The sequence below is a fragment of the Olea europaea genome, chromosome 8 (genome assembly GCF_002742605.1).
Source record: "Olea europaea var. sylvestris chromosome 8, O_europaea_v1, whole genome shotgun sequence".
Taxonomy (NCBI): domain Eukaryota; kingdom Viridiplantae; phylum Streptophyta; class Magnoliopsida; order Lamiales; family Oleaceae; genus Olea; species Olea europaea.
The window spans coordinates 4,697,406-4,708,075 of record NC_036244.1 but is presented as its reverse complement, the minus strand read 5'-3'; the positions used below and the strand labels follow the sequence as shown (position 1 = coordinate 4,708,075).

At 37.3% G+C, this 10,670-nt stretch overlaps 2 protein-coding genes across 2 annotated transcripts in view; one reads left to right on the top strand and one right to left on the bottom strand.

Annotated features, from left to right (window-relative positions):
- The first annotated feature begins 3,991 nt into the window (after positions 1-3,991).
- Positions 3,992-9,488, top strand: LOC111398585 (mechanosensitive ion channel protein 10-like). The gene is made up of 5 exons (XM_023025554.1): positions 3,992-5,268; positions 7,668-7,791; positions 7,900-8,193; positions 8,825-9,027; positions 9,112-9,488. Exons 1-5 carry the CDS (start codon positions 4,046-4,048, stop codon positions 9,380-9,382), a joined length of 2,115 nt encoding a protein of 704 aa, XP_022881322.1. The 5' UTR covers positions 3,992-4,045; the 3' UTR covers positions 9,383-9,488.
- A 48-nt stretch (positions 9,489-9,536) lies between these two features.
- LOC111398586 (protein BREVIS RADIX) overlaps positions 9,537-10,670 on the bottom strand; it is a 9,857-nt gene continuing 8,723 nt past the window's right edge. Inside the window, exons 7-8 of the mRNA XM_023025555.1 lie at positions 10,024-10,374; positions 9,537-9,925 (exon numbers count right to left, since the gene is read on the bottom strand). Coding sequence (XP_022881323.1) covers positions 9,847-9,925; positions 10,024-10,374 — 430 coding nt within the window. The 3' untranslated portion in view covers positions 9,537-9,846. The remainder of the gene's footprint in view (positions 9,926-10,023; positions 10,375-10,670) is intronic.

Genomic DNA, 10,670 nt, shown 5'->3' with positions numbered 1-10,670 from the left:
TTCATTAAGGTGTCGAAATTAGTTATTAAGACTTGGGATCCTATCTTAAAAGGTCAACCATATTAAAAGTAGTCTAATATTTTCATCTTTATTTGATGTGAATTTATCCTTTAACATGTCTTGACAAGATGATAACTCGTTTGAGTAGACTAATCTTGAAATTTGTGTACTTATTTTATTGAGTCTTAATCGAATTGAATTGCTTGTCTGAGCTCAATGAGCTCGATACCATATTAAAACTTGGATTTTTATCTTGAAAGATTAACCTTATTAAGAAGAATAGTCCAATCATTTATATGTTGATCTATATTTTCATTTGTATTCGATGTGAGATTTATCCTTTAACATCAAAACTGGGAAGTGATTCTCTAATCCCCATCCTTCTCTTTCCCATTTTTGCACCCATGTCTTCACAGTTGCTGATGGAAGGAGAAGTAACAACAGGACAATACTTGAAGGACATGGCAAAGTAGTACAACTAGCTCTCTGTTTTTTCTATCGGATAAAAGGACCTTTCCCTGAAGGTTGTTCAAGTCGAGGAAAGATTAGAGAAAGCTACCAAACTCCACGACTGTATAAAGACATGATAGCTCCTTTAGACCCTAAAAAAGTTATCAATCAAGTTGAACCTGCCTCTTACTGCAATTACATAATTTGGAAATTTATGTTCATAACGATGTCATGCTTGCCATGGTACTTTAGAAAATAAAAATTGTGCTTGAACATGTATTGTTCAATGGATACAATTGTCTTATGAAAAAACTTTCAACTCTTTCAACTACACACCTGACACCTCTCTACTAGTGCCTTTGGATTTGAAATTATTGTCTATATATCCGGTATTAACCATAAATCAAAATAACGTTCTTTAGTATTAGTAAGAGGGGAAGGGTTAGATTAAGGTTCCTTTGATCAGGAAAAAAAGAAAGAGAGAATTCGTATTTATTTGAAAGATAAGATGAGGCATGGAATTTGGTTGGTTAGTTACTTGTGATCCTTGCAAAGGGTACAATTGGCTTTGTTTGGGATCAACTTGCAAAAACTCGGCCTAGGTTTCCTCGTAGAGTATTCTACCTTCTCAGTGGATCTAGATCGACAATATATAAACAAGAGAAGGACCCAAGGGAAACAAAGAATGGAGAAGTATATATAAATTTGAAGGCACCAATTGACATAATAAGCTCCGTGCTCATGATATAACGCAGAAAAGTAGATTTCGCTTCTGCATATGAAGCTTGCTCGAGCAAAGTGTGCAACGTTTTAAAAAATAAATAAATAAATTGTTCTTCAAATTTTGAATTTATGGTGTGAAATCTTGCACCTTTTCATGATGAGACGCTACCCTTTCGATTGCTTGAGTTCATATGATGCCATTAAGCTATAAATATGTGATTGGGGATCATTATTTAGTCTTAAGAACATGTATACGCATCTTCTTCTTCCCCAAGAAATATGCAATTTCAAAAAATACGTATGTTCAAGGTCCTTTCGTGAGTTTTTGCTTTGTACAAACTCATCACATCCGCAAGAGCTATTGTTTGAGAATTTTTGAAGTAACCTCAAATCGAGAGGGGACAAATATTGCTTCTAAGAAACCGTATTCCTATGCGTTTCAAGCCTCCGAGTTAAAAAATTTCCTTTATCATTGAGTCGAGTTCTTGGTTCGAATTAATGGTTATTATTCTTCAATTTGGTTTGTCCAAAGTTACAGTATTGACATCTCCCTCAAGTTTTCAAGCATCTAAAAACTTGTGACGTTGGAAGACTTTAATTTAAGTTAAAATCAAACAATCAATATTAACCACGTCTTTCATGGATTCCACAATTTTTTAACCACACATTTTAAAATTTTTTATCACAATCTACTAAAAAATCTAATTTAGTCCCTACCAAACACCATCATTATGTGCATGTTTGGCTCTAATTTTTCACCCTAAAAATCAATTTTTTGACCATTACTTCCCTAAGTCAGTCGTCATTTTTTATTTCTTCTTTCACAGATGAGATCCACTTTTCTATCTAACGATCGAAAAATCAATTTTCATAATCACTATCGAATAAGCCCTATATATACGTATAGTACAAATAGTTTTCAAAGATATTAAAATAATGAGGATTTATTGAAATAAACAACAAAGGTCCCGTTTGAGCCACATTAGCCCCCGTTTGGCCCTCTTTTTTGAAATGAAAATGGGTGAAATTGTGTTTTTTTTGGGAAAATGAGTGGTTAAAAAAGAAGAAAATTTTTTTGGTTTACGTGTAATATTATTTTATGAAAAAATGTGTGCTTGAAAATAAGAGAGAGAAAAATGAAATGTAATTTAATGGAGGCCAAACAGGGGCTAAATGTAAGAATGAGAATGAAAAATATAGTCGTTACGGACCCCACACAAAAGATAGAAAATCAAATATGGTGGTTTGATGTATTGGATAACAGTCATTTTTTATTTTAATGAGCAAATAATGAAAACAAACGAGGCAAAATAAAATATTATTTTCTAAAAATGGATCAACGACATAAGTCCTTCCTTGCTGCCGTTCTCGATCATGGAATATGGACTACTGGTTTATACGCTTAAACTGTGATTCTGTATCTAAGATTATCAAAATCTTACATGCCAAAACTCGATTAGGATTCTTATATCGGCGCAACAATTGGGAAAAACCAAGCCCAAAGTCTAACACGTTGACCTAAAACTTTTATCGGGTTCTTGACAACAAGCCAAGTTCTCGATTGCATAGTCAACTGGTGTGGGCCCAGTACTTGTCATTTTCTAACCCACTTGAAATAGTGGTGCAACAATTTTATTGCTACATGTATAGTGACATGCAAATTCATCTGGATTATTAATGCCCACAAAAAAGACTATTATTCTTTTCCTTTTTCTTCTAAAACAGAAAGAACACTACTTTAATGTGTATCTGCCAAAAACCAAGTCATGTAAGAATTTTGATTGGCAAATGGAGTGGTTCAATATGATATCACGATAAACAAAGTGTAACAAGTCTCATGGTCTCTATTTGTGACTTGTCTATCTACTATACGCTTTTGATGCCAAGAAAAGTCAACACTTAGTAAGTGGAATTGTAGAAATACGCCTCCCCCCCCCCCCCCNNNTTTTAGAAAACCCCCCCCCCCCCCCCCCCCGGGTTTGATATCATATATTAGGCTCCCATTTGACCCCCATTATTTCAATTTATAATTTTTGGAATAGTATCATTTTTATTGAATGTATGGTTGAAAAAAAAAAAGAGAGAGAGAGATTTTTAATTTACGTGTAATATTATATTATGAAAGATTGTGTAGTTGAGAATAAGAGAATTATAATTTGAAACAATGGGGGCCAAACAGGGATTAAAACTCATATTTTTCCAACTTTATTTTTAGCGCACATTTCATTGAACTCACAATTTTTATCAATTTCTTAATTACACATTTCATCAACTTTTATTAAAGCGCCTATTTGTTGTTGATTTATTTTTTGCCGTCACTTAGCACAATCAGATGTCCTTTTTTTCTTTTTCTTTTTTTTTTACTTCTTTACTCACGAGTGGGACCCAACTTTCAAGCTAATTGTCAAAAATTCCTTGACAAAATGAACACGAAAAAGGCACAAAATGTACCAAAAAATCTGATTTTAGGGGGATAATGTGTAGCAATGTATTTATTTTCTCATTTATAGTTTTAGTTTTTATTTGGTGGGGATCAAAATTAGATTTTTAGTAATTTTGATAAAAGTTAATGAAATGTATGGTTGAAAGATTGAAAGTTTCATAAAATATGTGGTTAAAATTTATTGTTAAGTTTGACTTTGACTCACGTCAAAATCTAAATTTTAACATGTGCACGATACAGAAAGCATTGTTCTTGCAACATGATTTTTCACTGTTGCATGAGAGCGAGGAACTGGACCACATATTTTTGCCATTGATCTGCCAATTAACTCCTCAACAACACCCCCTGGTCCTATATAATGCAAAGGCTGATAATGCTAAAAGCACATTAAATTAGAGGTAAATTTTACAGTGTAGAAAAACCAAAAATATGGAGACACAAACTTCTGATCATGTAATTGTGTTCATGGATGAACAAAAGCACAGTAATGGCCACTCCCTTGAATCAAAGCCAGTAGCTGCTCCTTACACAGTAGCGGAAACCAAGCCACCCCTGCCACCTGCAAGAGTACAGTCCCTACACCGTCTGAGTTTCTCAAAACCCAAATCTCGATTGCTCGAGTTTACTCTTCCAGCCAACCAGAAAATCATAGCTGAATCCCATGAATTCGAGCCCTTGAAACGAAACGAAAGCTTTCCAAGTGATAGTGATGAAGAAAGTGAAGAAGATGATGAGGAATTTGATGAAGGAGAGGGAGGAACTGTGAAGGAAAAACTCCTGAAGAAGAAATTCAAAATCAACTGCAGGATTTTGATTGAGTGGATATTGTTTTGTATCATATCAACTTGTTTGATCTGTTCCTTAACAATTTCCTCTCTCAGGAACCAGCTGAAATGTGGGCTTGAGCTATGGAGATGGTGCCTAATGATTCTTGTCATTTTCAGTGGCCGCCTTGTCTCTGAATGGATAATTCGAATCAGTGCTTTCCTGATCGAAAGAAACTTTATGCTTCGCGAAAAGGTTCTGTACTTCGTCTATGGACTCCGCAAGAGTATCCAGAATTGTGTTTGGTTAGGCCTTGTTCTCCTAGCATGGACTGTTATATTCAGTTACAAGATCCACAAGGAGAACAAATTATTGCAGAAAGTTTTCCAAGCCCTGGTGGCAGTTCTTATAGGCGCTACAATTTGGCTCATCAAAATTGTATTAGTCAAGAGTTTGGCCTCTTCTTTTCATGTCACTACATATTTTGATCGCATGAAGGAGAGTGTTTTTCATAACTATGTTCTCGACATTCTTCTTGGGCCGCCCATGGACGAGGTGACATATGAGGCAGAACACCACAAGGATTTGATGGTATCAAAATCGCTCCCAGCAAAGTTGAGGCCAGAATCTCGGGCTTTTTCAAAATCGAAGAGGGTGGGAACAAGGAGGATAGATATTGAGAAGTTGCGGAAGCTGAGCACCCAGAGTACGGCTTCTGCATGGAGCGCAAAGAGGTTGGCAAATTACGTTATGTCATTTGGGCTGTCGACTATTTCCAAAACTGTTGATGAGTTTGGAAGAGCCGAGGCTGAGAACATTACCAGTGAACTGGAGGCAAGGAACTGTGCTAAGAGGATCTTCAAGAATGTAGCCAAACCAGGTGCCAAGTAAGTATCTACCTCTCACTCTCTCTCTTTTGTGTTTAATAATTGTAAAATGAACTCCATGATAAATTTTGTAATTATTGAATTCTCATACTACTCAAAAAATGTTACATATGCACGTAGAGCTTGATTTTGCCTTAAAAGGTAACTAAGAATTGGATTGTTAATCGGCTCGAGTTGCTTATAGGAGTCCCTGATCAAACTATAAATTGGCAATAGGAGCCGACTCCCTTTATGCTATTCCGGTGAACAGTTAAGTTGTTTGTATAGAAATTAGGTGCTAAGATGGAAACACCTGTATGGCTTCTTTTTTTTTTTTTTCGCCCAACACCTAATGAAAACATGCCCAGTGGAATTTTGTACATTTCCCTGTAAAACTCCCTTGTACACATAGTGTTACGCCTCTGTACATAGCACCTGGCACGCCTAAGTGCTTTGCCTATCCTAGGTGCTCTGTAAGGAGGAAGGTGCGCCTCGTACAACATGAACGAGGCGTTGATATTCCGAAGTGATAGGATCCGAGGCGTTCACATCTACCGAGGCGTCTTTGCTGAGGCAGAAGAGGAGAAACACCCCTCCACCACCAGTTTCACGAACGAATCTTTTGGCCATATTTGTGCCCGTAACTTTAGGAAATATGGATGTGACATTTCTGTCATATATCAATTCCTAGTCAGAAGAAGTGACTGATCGATGTCTACGAGCAGACGCCTTGCACCTTCGGATGAGTCCACGTGTCTTGCATCCAACGACACCTTTTTCCTATAAATAACCCAAGGACTTGGCTAAGAAGAAGGAAAGTGTCATTCCACCACAAAGTATATACATTTTCTCCTCCCCCAAGTTTGCGTATTCTGGCAAAAATCGTCATCACCGTCGGCTAACTTGATTTTCAGAGTGTATATGGCCGCCGCCACCGCCGCTGGGAATAGCCATATACGCCCGACCGTTTGTTGTTGCATACAAGAAGGAACATCTGGAGTGGCTCTCAATTGGCCACGTGGAAAGACCAATCTACGGGGTCAACCCATAGCATTGTTCTCTGGTGAATTCCTACTATAGATTTTATAAAAGCCTTTCATATACTACTGTAGATAGAACCAACTATTACAACTTTTACCCTAGAAAGAAAATACATTCACATGTCCAAATCCGTACTAGGAATTAGGGTTCCTGGGATAAAGATTCTCCAAATGGAGTACATCATTTCATATTGTTAGTGGAAAATTCACTTTGGCTCCTTAGTGGCATAATCCTTTTGTCTAGCACGAGGATTTAAACTAGTGGCAGTGGGACTGATCGATACTGCAACAAAGATTCACGTCTGTTCCCAATTCGTTATGTTAACCTGTTTCAGTCGTGATTAGACCACATGACGTTGAAATATCACCACATGTTTAATGAGGACTACCACAGGAGGAAGACCTCAGATAGTGCGGGTCAACATCAGCTGACAACTTCTGCACATAAACTATAATTTGATGATGAATTTAAGCTGAAAATATTAACTTTTTGTATAGGACAACAACCCTTACAATTTTAAGGTCCTCTTGTTCCATATGGTGGTCTTCTGTTCGTCTGTGTCAGCCCATTTTTCATATTCAGTGTACTCTATTATCCAACAACCGGTGCTAGTGGAGGCTGCATGTATGAGATAAAGCTGCTAGCCATTGACATGGTAAAATTTGGCCCACACACTACCTCTATAGTTAGAGACACATCGAATTCATTTATGGGTTCTAGCTAGATCGTACAGTAAGCTAAACATGACGTCTGATGACGATCTTTAGCCTTATTTCAATCTCAATTTTTATTATGGTAGCAAAAAGAAAAAAATGGTAATGCCCATTTAGAGATACATGAGTGGAGAAGGCTATAATATGCATGTAGATACAATACATGAAACTCGTTCAATTAAATTTTGGAGTCTAGAGAAAATATACGGTGTGTGAATATTCAACGAATTTTATCATTTTATGACGTTTAAAAATTGTTAAGACTTATAAAAAAAGGTTGAACCCCAACCTTATGGAACTCTCACTGCCCCGCTCCTGGAGTATCGTGAGAGAGGTTAATCGCGAGATGTACTCCAACAGGTCAGAGAATAAGAGCTGCCTGTACACTGGTGCCCACAAAAAATCTCAATCTATATTTTAGGAATCGAACTCTCACACTGCGACTGTCAGCAAGATTGAGTATACCTCACCCTTGTCCTTTACACTACTGAGATATGTCCCGGGGGGGCTGTTAAGACTTATAATGATGACTACAAACTGTTACCTAAATGAGTGTCATGGTCTTAAACTTGTTGAAGTTCCATTAATTTGGCAATTCCTTTTCTAATTTCGATGTGGTCTCTAAATATTTTGAAGGTGAAGTTGACCATCTTATCACTTGTTTAGGTACATTGAAGAAGAGGATCTGATGAGATTCTTGAAAAGAGTTGAAATTCACACAATATTCCCACTTTTTGAAGGTGCATTGGAGACAGGCAAGATCACTAAATCTGCCTTCAGAAACTGGGTGGCAAGTCTTTCAATTTCCCACTTCCTTTCATTATAATTAACTCCATTTATCAAGCTTATTTTCTTGAACAGATTTAAACTAATTATGTGTTAATTATAAGTAATTCAGGTTCGTGCTTATCATGAAAGAAAATCTCTTGCACATTCCCTGAATGACACGAAGACAGCAGTTCAACAGCTTCACAAACTTGCAAGTGCAGTTGTGAGTATGATTATTGCGGTGGTATTCGTTTTGGTTATGGGGTTGGCCTCAACAAAAGTAGTAGCTTTCATTATAACACAACTACTACTTGTGGGATTTACTTTCCAAAACATGTGCAAGACTGTTTTCGAGTCCATTGTCTTCGTCTTCGTCATGCATCCATTCGACATTGGAGATCGCTGTGTCATCGATGGTGTTCAGGTAACACTTCTCATAATTAATTTACTGTTTCACCTCGTGATGTCAAAGTGGGTTGAGCTTCCTAGTAGCGGGGTGGTCCATCCTGGTAAAAGACCGATACATCATGCTTAAAAGAACAATACTACATGTACAGATAAATTGCACTGATTGATTTACAGAATGCCACATGGCAACGTTTGATTGGATTTTTCAACTAAAACAAAATTAAAATAGCCAATCAGGTACTGAGTGTCCGTACAATTTATCTGTACAAGTATCATTTTTGGGCTTATAATGTAAGCTATCTTTCAATAGAAGGTCAGCCCACCTTGAAAAAATAGGTTGCATGGCTCTTTCGATTGGCCTTGCCAACTTGACTTGTCTGCAACCCTAGTTTACCTTCATCATGTAAAGGGAATTTTTCTAAGATGTGATTGGCGTGACAAAAAAATAATAAAGCAAGCATGTTTGATACATTGGATTGCACATGATCAAAGAGAAGAAGAATTTGTTTTTGACAAATAATTCTTTCATGTCAATGTACCAAATACGTAAGTGTACAAGTTCATCATAAACATAAACATCCATTGTGTCAAGTGCGATTAACATTGATAGAAATTGTCTCATAGATTTGTGTACTATTGATATGCAGCTGATTGTGGAAGAGATGAATATATTGACAACCGTTTTCCTTCGGTACGACAATGAGAAAATCTACTACCCTAATGCAATTCTGATTACAAAACCAATAAGCAACTTCTATAGAAGCCCGGAAATGTGTGATACAATTGATTTCACCATCGATGTCTCCACATCAATGGAGACGATTATTGCTCTCAAGAAAGCCATACAAATGTAAGATTCTCGAATTGTGTTGATCAATTCGTCGTTTTTGGGGATGGATAAAATTTGGTTGATTGAATTTATCATATGGTGCAGGTACATTGAGAGCAAACCCAAGTACTGGAACCCCAAACATTCAGTGATAGTGAAGGAAATTGAGAATGTGGATAAAATGAAAATGGCTGTTTCTGTTCAACACACCATTAACCATCAGAATTACAGTGATAGAAATGCCCGTATAACAGAGCTTCTCCTTGAGTTGAAGAAGATTTTCGAAAGTCTCAACATTAAGTATCATCTCCTCCCTCAAGTGGTGCACCTTACACAATTCAACACGAACAATTCGAGGATGCCATTGCATTCATGAGTTGTGTGTTTGGTACTGTACGGGATTAGACATTATAATGACTTATTGTTCTTGTACCGCTGGAGAAAATATGTATCCAACCAATAAAATCGAGTTTGTTACGGTATTCTTAATTCTATTTAAGTTACTCTGAGTTGTAGAATTTGATACCGCCAACTGAGATATAAATGATTCCATCAGATGAGGATCAGGAAAAGAAACAAGGGAAAACAAGGACTAGAAAGAATTTTCAAAATCATGGTATAGACTATAAATAACTAATGATCAAGAAAAAACAGCATATCAGAATGAAATATCTGTCTGAATACTTTGTAACTTAACAATGCTATAGAGTCGGATTTTGGCTTAGTCGTTTTAGCACGATGCTGGTGAATCCACTGCCTCAAGTCTCCATTCTGCAAGCCCGGATGTAAAAAAGGGAACGGTTCCATATCCATGGAGTTTGAGCTTTACATTACATAGTATCACAGGTACTGAGCTTGTATTCTCTCCCGGTTAGTTTCCCACCAGAGCTTTGCATGCACTTCGCCAAATCTTTCACGGCTGCATCGATTAAGCACATAAATGGACAAGGATTAGCAGCAAAAAACTTTCATCGAGTTTATTTGCATAATTTTTACACGAACGCAGAATTTAATTACCTAAATCTGACACGCCGGAGCTCCCTAGTGCCATCAGCCAGTTGCCTAATGGTAATAAAAACCCCAGGTCCATCCTGTTCTATCCATTCCGATTCAATGTCACTTGCATTGCTTACAGAAACTGAAGCCTCATCTCGGGAGGAAGTTGTTGTTCTTGATGCATCCATAGACGACATTTCACCCTTGGGGCAACCAGCCGTGAAAGCACTCGATCCAGGATTGTAATGTTGATTAGCCGCAACTTGAAGATGGTCAGGAGGTTTGAACCTTGGAGTTGGAGTCCATTCTTTGTTGAATGGAGTCATCCGAGGACTTTCCATGGCAGAACCGAGCTTTGAGTAAGTAGAATCTCTCTGCAGCAATAGGAGTCGAGAGTTCCGATTAGTTTACATACAGATATGTACAACAAATTAAGCCTCGTTCTCAATATAAAAACGCAATGCAAGAAAGTAAATGTAATTTACTCCGTCCTCAGATCTTCCGGGAGTGTTGAGAGCTTGCTGGTTAAATCTCTGAACATTGTAGAGCTCCATTATTCTATCATAATTTTCACCCCACCATCTCTGAGCTTGCCATTTATTGAACATCTCCCGGCTTCACATTGACATTAGCATGATATTGAATCAAAATCAATATGGATCCCAATA